The sequence below is a fragment of the Episyrphus balteatus genome, chromosome 2 (assembly GCF_945859705.1).
Source record: "Episyrphus balteatus chromosome 2, idEpiBalt1.1, whole genome shotgun sequence".
NCBI lineage: Eukaryota > Metazoa > Arthropoda > Insecta > Diptera > Syrphidae > Episyrphus > Episyrphus balteatus.
The window spans coordinates 1,952,424-1,968,413 of NC_079135.1; the positions used below are offsets into that span (position 1 = coordinate 1,952,424).

A 15,990-nucleotide genomic window follows, 5' to 3' on the forward strand; every position below is an offset into this window, starting at 1 on the left:
TCATTGCACCCATTTTCGTAAAATTCCCCCAAAATATAACAAAAACTAAATTCATTTACTTTCGTGGTATTATGAATGGTCTGAATTTATACTGAACTGAACTGAACTGAATTTTTGCCTTTAATTTTACAGTTCCAAGCCGCACTTCTGCAACGCTGGACCCTGCCGGACTTTATGTGTGCATTTTGCCCTTTTGTGCAGGCGGTTAGTGTAAACGTATCCGTTTTCACACTGACCGCAATCGCTATTGATCGACATCGGGCAATTATTAATCCACTGAGGTAAGTACTCGTTGGCAGTGTTGCCGTGTAGGTATTCAAATATTATTATTAGAAACAAAAAAAAAAGAAAATTGTATTATAAAAATTGTAAAAAAAACCCTGTCATGAAAAAACAGAAAGTCGAAAATTAATGACGAAAATCCATAAAATCCAAGACCCTGAATCTCTAACATAAAAAAAAATTAAAAACCCGAAAATTAAAAACATAAAATTAAAAATCATTTCACACAAAAATTAAAAAATCCTGAAAATAAATAATTTTGAACACACTATCCAGAAATACAACCTCCGAAACTCCGATAAAGAGTACAAATTAGCCCGATATCAGATTTTATTTTCAATTTTTTGTAAAAAAGTCTTAGGCTTTTGTTAATTTGACATTTTTTTAAATAAATTTGGGTAGTTTGTAATTTGGGTAAATTTTCAATAAAATGGGTATATATTGGCTAAAATATTTAATTCTGATTTTTGGCTGTTGTGATTGTTGGGCTTTTTCGTTACAAAATTTATTTTTTTTCTGGACTTTCGGAACTCTGGATTTTTATGAAAAAGGGGTTTTAAGTTTTCTAGCCCTTGACTTCTCTGAATTTCGTTCCAAAATATCTTATCAGTTTCTGGAGTTTCAAAATTTCCGGGAGATTTAGACTTCTTTGAATTTCGCTCAAAAATATATTTTTTTTTTTATTTTCTGGACTTTCTAGATTTTTTGTAGATTTTGACTCCTTTAAATTCAGCTCCAAAATATATTTTTCATATTCTGGACTTTCAGAATTTTGGGTAGAGTTTTATGAACAAGGGGTCTTATGTTTTCAGGCCTTTAACTTCTCTGAATTTCACTCCAAAATATTTTTATCATTTTCTGAACTTTAAGAATTTTGGGTAGATTTTTATTAAAACGGGGTCTTAAGTTTAAGGGCCTTTGTCTCCTTTGAATTCTGCTAAAAATTTATTTTTCAGAGTTTTGGGTATATTTTTTAATTTGATTTCTCAGTAAAATCTTTCTTCTTTAAATATCCTGGATTTTGGGTTTTCAGAATTTTTATTTGATTTCTCAGTAAAATCTTTCTTCTTTAAATACCCTGGATTTTGGGTTTTCAGAATTTGAGATTTTTTAATAAAATTTTTCTTAATTTTGGATTTCCTGAATTTAGGGTCTTATGAATATTGAGTTTCTTAATAAAATGTTTTTATATTTCATAAATGGTTTTCTGAATTTTTGGTTTCTCAATTAAATGTTTCTAAATTTTGAAATCTATTTATTTCGGGTTTTTCCGAAATTTGGATTTTTGATAAAAAATTTTCTAAATTTTGAATTTCCTGGATTTTGGATTATTATCAAATATCAACTTGCTTCTCTGGTCACACACAATCCACCCCATTTCTGATGTACTTTTCTAATTCTTTGGCAACTCTAATTTGAAATATATTTCTCTCAACACTCGTTAGCGCTCTAGCTAGACTCGAGTTTCGAGTTCCCTCTCGTTTTTTGGGGTTTTATTAATTACATATTAGACCAGCGGCGGCGCTATATGCGTGTGCAACCCAATTTCATTTTTGGTCCTGAAACCACAAAATATGCCTATTTAATTCAATAACGGAAATAACTCGGCTCTTTAGTTAAATAATAATCATGAAGTAACGGTATCCCATTGTTCCCGAACTTGTTCACAGAGTAAATATCGAAACACACAATTGGAGAGAGACTGGTAAATTGCGAGTAATAGAAAATATAATAAAGCCCCCCTGCAATGGCCATCATGGCTGGTCGCTATTGACTTTGGATTTAAAAATAATTGACTATGACAGAATCTCTTTGCCAGGATCAAATTAAACGGCAGAGTGTTAAAAAGATAAACACATTAAAATGAATATTGGGAGAATGAAAGAGAGAGATGAATCCTTTGGATTAATCTCCAAATAATGGAACATTGGTTTCTGTCCCGATGGGATAATTTAATGCGTAATTTTGGTCATCTGCCATATAAGCTGGCAGACCAGCTAAGGTACATAATCCCGGACCCAAAATCAAGAACAAAGTTATACCCCAATACAGAAAAAATTACTTAGCCAAAACACAAAGACAAAAAAGCCATTTAATTTGGAATGAGCTTTATGTTCAAACAAAAACGAAAAAAAGGAAGAAATACCCTGTCATCATGTTGTCGCATTCGAGTGGTGAAATGGGATTATCGAAGCATTTCCAAACAAGTTATTGAACTTGGGGCAGATGCCGATATTAGATTTAAAACTTCTGGACGACTTTTAAGACAGCAAAACTTTTCGAGAGAGGCGTTAGGTTCATCAAATAATAAATAAGTAAAGAAATGTTTGTGTGTGTGTGATTGAGGGAGTTGTGTTGTTGGATGTATAGGATTATCCTAAAACAACTATACCTACTTGTTGTGGCAGAGTCCTGAAAACTCTCCAAATCTTTTTGGTATCTTCTTTTGTTTGTATTATGGAATCTTTTTCCTTTAAAAGTAAATTGATACTTTTAATACCTATGTTTGAGTTTTGAAAATTTTTGTTATTTATCTTTGTCCCAGAAAATCTTTTCAAAACAAGTAACCGGATTCAAAACTTTTTGAAAGGACTTAGACAAATTAATTAATAAAGACTTTTAAGAACTTAAATGTTTTTTAAGGTACATTGACATAAAATAAAAACACACACATACAACATAATCTATCTTAACGAATATGATTTGACAAGTTTTTGAAATAAGTTTTAAGCGTAAATAAGCCAATGACATTTATATATCGACTGTAGAAGTTTTTATGTTGATATTAGAATCATATCAGTAGTATCATAAAGTTGGGATTGAAATATGGATCAAAACTATGAAAAAAAGTTCGATCGACTTTCAATCCACAAACTTATATTCCAAAAACTCACACCATTTTAAAGGAAGAAAAATATTAAATTGAAAAGGCTAGATTTTCAAACATTTAAATCTGAAAATGTATTTTTTAAAGACTTGAACTGAATTTTCAATATTTCATTTTAAGTTCGGTTTTAAGTGTTTGAAAATCAACTCAAAATGTCATATATGTAAATGAGAAAGAAATAAAAATTCGGTAAATCCGTGCTTTTGATTTTTTAAGCATTTTTTCTTTGATTTTTTTGGTTGTTGCAAATTTCTTTGAATGTTATGAATTTTTCAAAATCTGAGACCTTCTGTTTTTTTGTCTATTTTTTTTAAGAGATACATAACTGAGTTCTCAGAATTAAAGCCCCAGCTCTAGTTTGATTTTGGACATTCGGTTTTCTTGCGGTCTTTATTATTTGCGAACTTATTATTTATTGCAATTGATGGATCTTGGAGCTTTATGATTCTGAGTTTTCAAGTTTTAGATATGAAATAAAATGCACGACTGGGGTAGCAGCTACTTTCTCTTATGGTAAAAGTAAAAATATATAAAAAATAAGTAGATAATCCATTTTTAAGAAAATATTATTCACCAAATAAAAACGAAATTTCGACAAAATTCATCAATCCGTTTTCAAAAAATTGATTTAAAAAAAAATTGAAATATGGACTTTTTTTTTAAATCAAAAAATGTGTTTTTGGAATTTTTTTTTAAATTTGTGTACAACGTTTATCTTAACGTTTTCGTATAAAAAATTTTGATTGACGTCGGCTAAGTTGTTGACAAGAAATTCATAAATAAAAAAAACCGTTCTATGACAGATACCGTTTAAAACGGTACAAAAAATATTTTTTTTTATTTCATTTCAATACGAATATCTTCTAAACGGGTAAAGCAATCAATTTGATGCCCAAAACTTTTTTGTATAACGTTTAAGCCTCTACAAGAATATATATTGCTTATTTGAAAATAATGACTTTTTAGTGAATTTGTAAAATTTGAAAAGTAAAAAAATGATGTTATATATTTTTTTAACTTTGATTTCGAATATCTTTCAAATGCTTAGATAAATAAAAGAAGTTTACCAGACCTTTTTTGTGGAGCAATCTGTTTGCTACAAGAATATGTCTGGGCAGTTTGATTATTATTATTTTTCAATTTGTATAACAAAATTAATAACAAAAAACTAATTTTTAGAGAGTTTAATTTCCAACAAGAATATGTAAAGAATGTTGCTAAAAAGTCGATGTATAAAAATACATTTTTTTTTTGTAGAGATTGTTGTAAAAATTGAAAATTGTGGAGGACCTTCCCATTAAGATAAGAATCTCATATTTAGTGAGTATATAGAGGTGTCTAGCAATCGATTTTTCGAAGTAATAAAATAAAAAAAACTAATTTCGATTTTTTTTTTTTACCCACCCTAATGTATATTCAGCTTAAGGTTTTGAAAATTGATGAAACTAGATTATTGATCGGTTCCTCGGTTAATATGTTAGATAACTATGTTACTGGGTTGCTCGGTTTATCTAATTTATAAAAATTTCATGTCGCAGTGTTTATTACCAAACTCCTCCGAAACGGCTGGACTGATTTTAATAAAATTTTGTACACATATCGGTTAAGTCTGAGAATCGGCCAACATCTATTTTTCATACCTCTAAATTGTTAGGGTGGTCCAGCAAATTTTTTTTTATATCTTCTTGGAACGATCTTTTCGAAATATTTTGTGTATGTCGGGAAGTCTGAGAATCGGCCATTCGACCAACATGAATTTTCATATGATAAAATGGTTAGGGTGGTCCAACCAAAAAAATTTCTATATTTTTTTGGAATTATTTTTATTTTTATACCACTAAATAGTTAGGGTGGTCCAACCAAAAAAATTTTTTATGTATTTTTGGAACGATTTTTATGAAATTTTGTGGGTTCATCGGGTAAGTCTAAGAATCGGCAAACATCTATTTTCACACAGTAAATGGTTAGCGTGGTCCACTCCAATTTTTTTTTTTACAATTTTTTCAAGTCATGGCTTTATATTGTTTTCAAGGGGTTCAAAAAAGTTAGTTTTCCAACTCATATGAATAGTCTAAATTTGTAATATTTCCCAATCTAATTACAAAAACTTTAAGCCTACAAACATCAATCTCGATAATACGATCAATAGAACTCAAAAATCACATTCTTTTATTTATAAAGACCTGTATTTTGATGTTGTGACCCGATTTTTTTTTTGGAAAAGATTGACACACTCCAAAATTGGAAGTAAATAACAAAAGAGGCGTAACGAAGTCCGCCGGGTCAGCTAGTAACAAAGAAAATTTTGCATTTTTCAATTTCAATATTTTACTAAGGGTTTTCAGATTTTTTTATTAAAAAATCAAGCACTTTCTTATGCTTGGAAGCATTTGTTTCAAATCTTTAATCACGGTCTTGAATCTTAATGATTACAAACATGATTGAATATTTTTCACTTATTTGTACTAAAAAAAATCGAACTTTTTTTGGCCCTTGCATTTATTCCACTAGTGTTTTAACTCTTTGTTTTTTATTTTTTTTTTTTTTTGATATTCTTCTTAAATTTAAAAATGATTTTTTCAAGTAAAAAATATAAAAGAAAATGGGCACGTTCAGGAAATATTAGGGACTAAATATCTAGGCAACGTCATTTTCTGAACGGAAATTTGAGTAAATTGACTAAATTAGTTTGAATACATCATTATTGTCAAATTTTAAAATTTTCTTGAGAATTTTATAGATCGCGTGGGGCAGACACCAAATTTTACTTTACTTTAATAAGTAAATATTATTAATTACAATCTTTAATGAACTTTTTACTCTTTTTTCACACAAAAAGATTTAATTCTGTTGTAATTAAAAACAATCATCTGTCATGTTGACAAAAAAAAACTAATTTTCCAGTCAGAATTCTAATAAAATTACCTAAATTGGAAGGATTTTTTTTTGACAGTTGACCTATCAGAGACCGAGAAATTACTTAAATATTTAGACCCTAACGTTTCGGAACCTGCCCAATAACCCAACTTTCTTCCAAATTATACGTCAAATTGAAATTTTTTAATTGTACCTATACAAAAATGCGAAATAACTTTGACAAAAGCCTTTCAGATATCGTTTACTTTTAATTTTGATTAATTCATAACAATCGTCAACCAAAGTTTTTCGTGTCCCAAACAAATAAATTTGCCACTAACCACTAATTTAGAATATAACATGTTCTTACCAAATTAACTTTTATTATATTTATTTCTATTTCCAGAGCCCGTCCAACAAAATTCATATCCAAAATTATTATAGCAACAATTTGGGTGACTGCGATAGCTTTTGCCGTTCCCTGTGCAATAGCCTTTCGCGTTGAAACATTAAACGAACGTATAAGAGGTAAGCAAAAACTATATAATAAAGGAAGCAATTAAAAACCTATAAAATAAAACTAATAAATTAATAGAAAACGACGTTATTCTAAATGTGTCGCGTGAGTTTTGTTCCAACATCAATCTAACCGATGACCAATTACAATCCTATCGTTATTCTTTGGTATTTGTCCAATATTTGGTACCATTTTGCGTCATCAGTTTTGTATACATTCAAATGGCAGTTAAACTTTGGGGCACTCATGCCCCAGGTAATGCTCAAGATTCTAGAGACATAACATTGTTGCGAAATAAAAAAAAGGTATAATAAAATCAAAGTGATTTTTTTTTTTGTTTATTTACAATTTCACTGATTTTGCTGGTTTTTTTTATTTTTATTCCCAAAAAAAAAGGTAATCAAAATGCTAATTATTGTGGTTGTGGTATTTGGCATGTGCTGGCTTCCTTTACAATCCTACAATATCCTGTACGTAACCATTCCGGAAATAAATGAGTATCATTTCATCAACATAATTTGGTTTTGCTGTGACTGGCTGGCAATGAGTAACAGCTGTTATAACCCCTTCATTTACGGTATCTACAACGTAAGTATAGAAAAAATTTTGTTGAGAGAAGGACGACGATATTAAAGAGAATATTTACATTATTATTTTGTTTTTGTTTACATTTTTGTTTGTGGCTCAAAGACGAAATAATATATATATTTTGGGTTTTGGGGATTTTTATCTCAGAATTATTCTTTGTGAGGGTGCAAAGGTTTTTGTTTGTTTTTGCCACTTTGCCACTTTATGGTAGTAGTTGGTAAGCGGATTAAAAAAACAAAGTAATTCAACTTAAAAAAAAGGTCAAGTTATTAAAATTGGTGAAAGGGAAAAATAAGAGTTATCATAAGGGACCTTTAAGGGCAAATATTTTCTAAAATATAATATGAGTTAAGGAAGAGGGTATCTTTTTTAATGGAAAGAGTTTTTTAAAAACTTACTTAACTAGAGAAGAGGAAGTTGGTTTCAACACAAACAAAACACTTTTTTTGCAAATTATATTGACGTAAAATATACTGAAATGAAAAACAAAAGGTTCTACATAATTTAAATTATTAAAATGAAACATGCATCAATAATTTCAAACTGTACCTATATTATCTTATTCCATACTTTTTAGAGGTTCTTCTTAAAGTAGTTAGGCTTTGATTTTTGACCATATTTTTATATTTAATATTATGTATTTTTTTTTTTTTTTTTTTTTTTTTTAAACTGCTCTAAATAAGCTACTAAAATGGGCAACAAACTGTGGATTGGGGGTAAATCCTCAAAAAACAGAACTTGTCCTCTTAACAAAGAAATATAAAATTCCACAACTAGACCCCCCCTCTATTAATGGTGTTCCACTTAATTTTGCCAGCGAAGCCAAATACCTGGGTCTTATTTTGGATAGCAAATTAAACTGGAAAACCAACATACAAGAAAGAATAAGAAAAGCCACAGTGGCACTCTTTTCTTGCAAAAAAGCTATAGGGAATAAATGGGGACTATCTCCTAAAATAACTCATTGGCTATACACTGCAGTCATCAGACCTATTCTCACTTACGGGGTAGCAGTTTGGTGGACTGCTCTGGAAAAAGTAACATATCGAGACAAGTTAAGCAAAGTCCAACGTTCAGCCTGCATGTGCATCAGCGGAGCTCTCCGTTCGACACCTTCCGCCGCTCTTGATATATTACTCAATCTTCCACCCATAGATATATTCAGCAAGCAGGTGGCCGCGAGCACTGCTATTCGACTCCAAGCCATCTCTCAATGAACCAATAACTCTATTGGCCACACAAATATTCTGAATTCATTCGGATCAATCCACAGTCACTCCGACTACACCACCCCACAATTGGTTTTCGGCAATAATTATGAAGTCACCATCCCAAATAGATCAGAATGGGACAATGCCGAGTTTCTAAGAGATGATTCAATTCATTTCTATACAGATGGTTCTAAAACCAATGACGGAGTGGGTGGCGGGGTTTACTCCGATAGACTTAATGTTAGTCTCTCCTTCCGTCTCCCTAATCACTGCAGCGTGTTCCAAGCGGAAATAATGGCGATTAAAGAAGTACTGACTTGGCTCAAAGAAAACGTGATATCTACATCGGATATCCGCATCTTCTCTGATAGCCAGGCCGCCCTTAAATCGTTAGCTTCGGTTTCCACAAACTCCGTTACTGCCCGCGACTGTCGATCATCTCTCATGGAGATGTCAGAACAGTTTAACATTCACCTTTTCTGGGTGCCGGGTCACAGAGATATTCTGGGAAACTGTGAAGCAGACGAACTCGCCAGAAATGGAACTCTAATACCAATTTTACCCAATAAGGCAAATATTGGTATACCAATTGCAACGTGCAAACTCATGCTGAAGCAAGAAGCTATAGAGGCAACAAACATACGATGGTCAAACATTATAACTTGCCAAACGACCAAGCAGATCTGGCCTAGGCTAGATCCAAAACGTTCAAAAAATTTGTTGTCTCTAAGCAGATTGCATATCAGCTCTGTAATAGGTGTCTTAACAGGACACTGTCTCATAGGTAGACACGCCATAAGACTTGGCGTAATCTCTAACGACTTCTGTAGAAGTTGCCTTGATGAGGAAGAAGAAGAAACAATCCAACATCTTCTCTGCTCATGTCCTGCCCTTTCCAGTAGACGTAAAAAATACCTGGAAAAATATTTCTTAGAAGATACCAGTGAGCTAATCAATACTGACATCTTCAACCTTCACCGCTTTATTAAAAGCTCCAACTGGTTTAATTAGTGAGGAATTTCCTCACAAAATCATGGTATCACAACGGACCAATAAATGGTCTAAGTGTGTCAGTTGTTTTCCTGACAGCCATTTCTACCTAACCTAACCTAACCTTATGTATTTTGAGATTGAAATCTCGTAAAAAGGTTTTTCACAATATTATTATATTTTGTTGCCACTAGAGGGCGTTACATTTAGTTAAATATGATGTCTTTTAGCCAGTAACAAGCGGACAAACAAGACGTTTCCAACGATACCTTATTTGTCAAATTTCTACAAGTAGTTTAGAAAATATGGGGGAATGTGTGAACCAAAAAACAATTATCATATATTTTTTTTTTCAGAAAAAAAAAGAAGAATAAAAACTGTTGAAAATGGTTTTTATTCTACAACTACAATATACCAAAATAAGTCACTAATGAGTAAATTCCTTTTTTATTCAACTAAAATCAAAAATAGAAATGTGGAAGTTGTAAATTCCAATTTTAACTCATCAATGCCAACTACAGTTGAATTCATCTCATTGCTTTTTGTCTTCTTTAAAAAGTTTTTCCTCACAAATGATTAAAGTTAATTAAGGTATTAAAATAGCATAATTAAATAAAACAAGTGTAACAAAAATCACATCAACCGATTTTTGCAAAGCATTAAATATTTAATTATCTATGTTTAATGTTATGTTTATGTTTAATGAACTAACGAGTTTTAACAGCTGATGTTTTTATTCGCTGATTTATAGAGTGATACATTTTTAATTAACTTATTTTACTGAAATAGATTACGACCAGATTATTCAGTCTTTTGTCATCAATTAAATTTTTAGTAGTCAACACAAAGTTTTTTTGTTGCAAATTTTTAATGACTCCAATCTCGTTAAACAAAATGGACAGAATAAAAATCAACGAAAACCAATGCTAATCACAGTTTTCACAAATAAATTTACCATAATAATAAATTGATTAATTACCTTCTTTCATCTCAATATCACATTCTTTCCAGATTAATAAAAAAAGATTCAAAAACTCTTCCAAAGAATTGGGACGTTTTTCTGTTTTTTTGCAAACATTATTTTCCTACATACAAAGCTTCCCTCTATTTGTTGATAATTATACAAAACAGAAGCAAAAATTGTTTCGAAAAATTAAAATTTCGTTTATTTTTCTTGTGGATCGTTAAAAAGAAAAGTTTTGTTTGCTCGACAAAACCAATTAAAAATTGTTAACTGCATAAGTACGAGTGTAGACCAGAAAGAAAATAAATTTTCGTAAGAAATAAAAATTTATGACGAATTCCACATGTTTCATCATCAAGAAAATTCAACTGAATGGACATTTGCTTATAAACTTTTTTTTATGTTTCTTCGAAAATACAGGAACAATGTCGCAATTGAGTATGAATCGTAAAATGTTTCTGAATGAAATCAATGAAATATTGTGAAATTATGAAATTACATAATCATTTGAGATTTTCAATAAATAAAACTTTTATTACATGGACAAGAATTTTTGTTTGTTTACTTCAGTAAAAAAAAAAATTAGTAAAGAAATCTAATATTATGTATGTATCATAATTAAATTATATGGAAGTTTTGTTATTATGCTCAAGTCGGAATAAAAATATTTCGGAAGAAAATTTGGTTATTCAAAGTTTTAAAAATTGACTTAGGGATAAATCACATTTAAGTATACAAAAAATCACAAGTGAACTATGGACCTAATTTACCATATCTGTTGCCAAAATCCTTTTCTCCCTTGTAATTTTTTCTTATTTCAAATTAAAGAATACAGGAATATTTATTAGATTTTTTGTCAACTTAAACACTGCTTAACTTTTTTCAAATTCTGGCAAACATGCTTTATTTAATAAAAATATCACACTATTCAAGGTTAAGATCATTTATACTTAGACACAAGTTTGACAGCTATAAAACAACTACAAACATGGTTTTTGAACGCATTTTTCAAATTTAAGCAGTTGTTTAAAGTAAATCAACGTTTATAAATAATAGCCATTATTAAAAAAAAAAAAGAGGTTGTCTGTAAAGCCGGTTTACGGACGATGATTTTACGTGATAACGTGGTCAGAAAACAGGTTGAGTGCTTTTGTTTAAAATGGGTCAATTGAAGCGTTTACTTTTTTCAAACAATCATAATTTACAAGAAAAAGCTAAAAAAGAATACCTTTTTTATTTTCTCATTATATTAATTTTTTTATTTTAAAATCTAACAAAAAAAATTATGCAATTTAAAAGCCAAGTATTTCTTCTTAAGAATAAAACCATTTTTAAATTTTTCAAAAAGTATAAAAATAATTTATTGAAAACAACCATTTTCATCAAAAAAAAGCAAAAAAAAAACATGAATTTTTATCTTCTCACGTCATTAATTCCATTTTTTTCTCTAACAACCTATACAAAATTTTACACCATCTGAAAGCTTATTGTCTTAGTTCAAAATATGTATATCGATCACATCTATGAGACATCTACAAAAAGAGCTAGAATATTTTGAACTCGATTAAATTTCATTAAAAAAAGCAAAAAAACATTTATTTTTATGTTCTCCGGCTATGGAATCAATTTTTTTGTTTGACAACTTATAAAAAATATATACCATGTGAAAGCTTATTATTTCACCTTTCATATGAAGTATCGATCTCATTTCAAAGATGTCTACAAGAGAAGTTAGAATTTTTTAAAGTCAACCATGTCGAATTTCCAGACTGAGATTACGGTACTTCCTACACTGGTGGCTGTTCGGGGGGCAACAGATCTCCACTGTTATTTTGAGGTTTTTCGCAAGTTTCTTGATTTAACATTGTGTAGCTTGTAGTTAGTCTACCGCTATGTGCGATATATCAAATGAAAGATAATTGTATCAGGATGCTCATAAAGTTTAATAATATTTCTATCTGCACTTGGTCAAAAGTTATAACCTGTTGAATTCAAAAAATTTATTTTTTTTAATTTTGAGATAAAATTGTGTTTACGAAAATGATTGAAACTTCGCACACATATAGTCGTAGTCATGGTCTATCATTACTCTATACATTTTATTCCTGTATCTATTAAAGAAAAAAAGATAAAAATAAAAAACGATGAAAATCGGTTAAAAACGGTAAAAAAACGTGTTTTTTTTTTAACTTGTTTCTTCCGTTATTCAGTCACAACTCACTAAACGATTCCAAGTTTTTGCACATGTATGCATAAGGGCAAAACCTACATGTCCTATAAGTTTGAGATTTTTTGAACACTCAAAAAAAAAAAAACTAAAAATCAAAAATTACCCAAAAAAAAAAGTCGGATTTCTTAAGAAAAAAAATTTATCTCGGTTGTTTATGGAATATTCCCAACAATGTTATACCATTTTGAAAAGAGAATTGAACACACTAACTTTTAAGACAACTTGCCGAAACATTGTAGCGCATTTTTTTACACTACTCATTGAATTGAATTAGAGTCATGTAAAATTTTTTAGTACTAAGTTGGGTAAAAAAGTAATATTTTCTTTAAAACTGATACAGCTGAGTTAAAATTTTGATAGCAGGGTTATTCAAGGTTCCGTAACAAAAAAAAAAAATGAGAACAATTAAGATTTGTAGTCACGGCATTTTTTCGACTTTTTTTCAAATGCCCATAACTCCCAAAATATATGGCTGCGATTTTTTTTATTATTTTTCTGATAACTGTCACCACCTACCCTATCCCTATACCGTTTCGACGTTAACTTTTGGGACACCCTGTATATAAGCAAAAACATTATTTTTCCTGAATTCAATTAAATTTTTTTTTTTAATTTTTTAATTTATAAAGGAATTTTTTTTATAAAAAAAATGTAATTTTAATCTTCGAAGTTTTAAATTTTTTTATAAGTCTGACTGTTGGCAAATGCAACAAGATAATTTATTATGAATTGATTTTTTATAGGTAGGTATACATATATAGGCTTTATTCCAAAATTTTGCTCTTATACTGTTCATTTATATGTAAGAACAGCATAAGAGCGAAATTTTGGAATAAAGCCTACGAAATCACTAGTTATAACGATTTTTCGAAAGGTGGCCGGATACTGGAGACGGCCGTAAATAGGCAACTCTACCCTATATATAGAAAATTACATTTCATATCGATATACCTAGATCCTTTTATTTTTTAAATTTTCCTAAATAAAATATTACATTTTTTTTTTAAATATTTTATTTTTGAAAATTTAAAGAAAAATTATTAAACAAAAGAGAAAAAAATACATTTTTGGTGTTTTTAATAAATATCTTATTTTTTATATTCCGAGCATTTATAAGAATTTGAGGTAAAAAGTTTTAAATTTCAGAAAGTCAAATCAGAACTTAAATTTCCTTTTTTCCTTAACATTTAAATTCCATTTGATAAAAGCTTATTTTTTTTTTTTCTAAGTCAAAAAAATTAAATGTTATTATCCATATTGCGCTTTATTTTGTATAATTTATTTTTAAATGGTTCCTTACAAGCTGTATTTAAAGGAACTAATGGTCTCGTTTACCATATACTTAAATTAATTCTATTCAATATAAGTTTGAAAAAATATATTGATAACTATACCTTCCTCTAAACAGCTTCGATACAAATTTATTTTTCCCTATAACATCCCAATAACAATGAATCTCAACACAATAACAATCCAATCAAAGTAACTTTTATGTCATCAAAAGGAACATTATCTCTCATAAAATATAACAATCCGAAACCTTTTATTATAATAGTGCGCTAATTTTATATATTTTTTTGCGACAACCTACAAAAAATGCCAACAAAAACAAAAAAATATCAAAACAAAAACACAAAACAATCAAATAACAATTTAATAAAAATTGCTCATAAAACTCAATTTACTGCCTACATTTATTGGATTGAAATGTCTTGTGAAATAGGTTTACCTACACACAAACACACACACATGCACATTTATTTAAGAGTCCAAATGTCCAATAATAGGTATATAGAAATTTCATTATAGTAAAATATGTTTTTTTTTTTATTGTTTGTCTGCCACTCTTTTGGTCTCGTTTTTGGATCAATTTTTTTTTTTTTTAAAGAAAATCCTTGGTTAATCCCTTTCGGTATGAGGATAAACACAACTGACCACACTCGATTCCTATTTTTATATGAAGCTTTTTGTGAATAGGGTTAAAGGTATTTTTGTTGCTTTTGGGGGAAAAAATTTATTAACAACAACCGGAAGCATAACAGAAATTCATAAATAGATTTAGGCTAAGTAGATTTCTTTGTTTGCCCAAATCAAAAGGAAGACCGATAAAGAGGCTCAGTATTAAAGGCTTAACGATTAGCTAATCAAATACAGCAAAGAATGGTCAATAGAAAAGTTTGGAAATAAACATAGAACAAAATATGTAAATCTGGGTTACTGGTATCTGCTGAAATAAATTAAGTTTGAAATTAAATTTAAGGCTTTAATAGGAACATAAAGAGAGTCCTTGTTTTTGTTTTTGCTCTATCAAGAACCTGTGATATCAGGCAAAAATTATGTCCGAAATATCCCGTGATATTAAAAAAAGAAAATTCTGATACCGACCAAGGGAACCTATAACCGGTCAAGCTTGTGATATTTAGTAAGACCAATCGTTGTATGTGTTTTCCAATAATACGACGGCTACCCATTTTACTTATCGAACCAATCTGTGATATTTACCGTAGAAATCTGTGATATTTACCGCGAATATTTAGAACAACAACCCGTTTTTAGCTTGTGATAGTCCATTTACCGATGGCGCCCGTAAAATTGACAAGACCAACTTGTGATATCTTTTACGTCTAACCGTGGTACTTACTCTTGGCATTTGACGCTAAAACCTGTGATATTTACTGAGACAGGCTATGTTACTAAAGGGGTTCTGTGATAATCAGCAGAGCACCCTATGCAGCAAACCCGGGAACCCGTAATTAAATTGCTTAGTTTTATTCCCAGGATATTTATTTCGAAAATGTAGTATAGGGCTACCCATGATAGCTGCCGAATAATATGTGACATTTACCGAAGAAATCGGTGTTACTTAATAGAAAATTAGTTATAATTGTCATTATCTACTTTTGATACTTACCAAGGCAACCTGTGATAGTCACTGAGGACCTGCTATTATCACGAGAAATCCCGTTATATTTACAAAAAAATTCAATGTAGTTAAAAAGGTTTTCCGTGATATTACATTATTATAATATTTGCCAAGAAAACCCTTAAAACTGGTAAGAGCAAGCTGTGTTAACTTTGATGTCTACAATCGTGATACTTACAGATAAAACCCGTGATATTTACCTATATTAATTAAGGGGCTATTAGTGATATTAACGAGGGCCACCTGTGATACTTAGTGGGGCAATCAGAATACCTGTCAAGGATGTCTGTTATATGTACCAACCGGTATAAGCCGGAAAAATCTGTGATATTTAGTGGAGCTTTTTATGATACCCTGATATTTACCAGAAAAATGTGTGATATTAACACAAAATGTGTGGTTTTAAGCCAAGCAATCGATGATACTTACCAGAAAAACCTGTGATATTCACTGAGGAACCCATGATACTTAACAAGGAATACTATGATATTGAGCAGAACAACCTTGGATATTTTCTTAAGAATGGCTCTTCATTAAACTAA

At 29.9% G+C, this 15,990-nt stretch overlaps 1 protein-coding gene across 2 annotated transcripts in view; it reads left to right on the top strand.

The window, feature by feature from the left end:
* LOC129908893 (neuropeptide Y receptor type 2) overlaps positions 1–15,990 on the top strand; it is a 50,583-nt gene that overhangs the window by 33,021 nt on the left and 1,572 nt on the right. For both annotated transcript variants that reach the window (XM_055985712.1, XM_055985713.1), the window contains exons 4-7: positions 133–281; positions 6,432–6,553; positions 6,621–6,847; positions 6,939–7,130. In XM_055985712.1, coding sequence (XP_055841687.1) covers positions 133–281; positions 6,432–6,553; positions 6,621–6,847; positions 6,939–7,130 — 690 coding nt within the window. The remainder of the gene's footprint in view (positions 1–132; positions 282–6,431; positions 6,554–6,620; positions 6,848–6,938; positions 7,131–15,990) is intronic.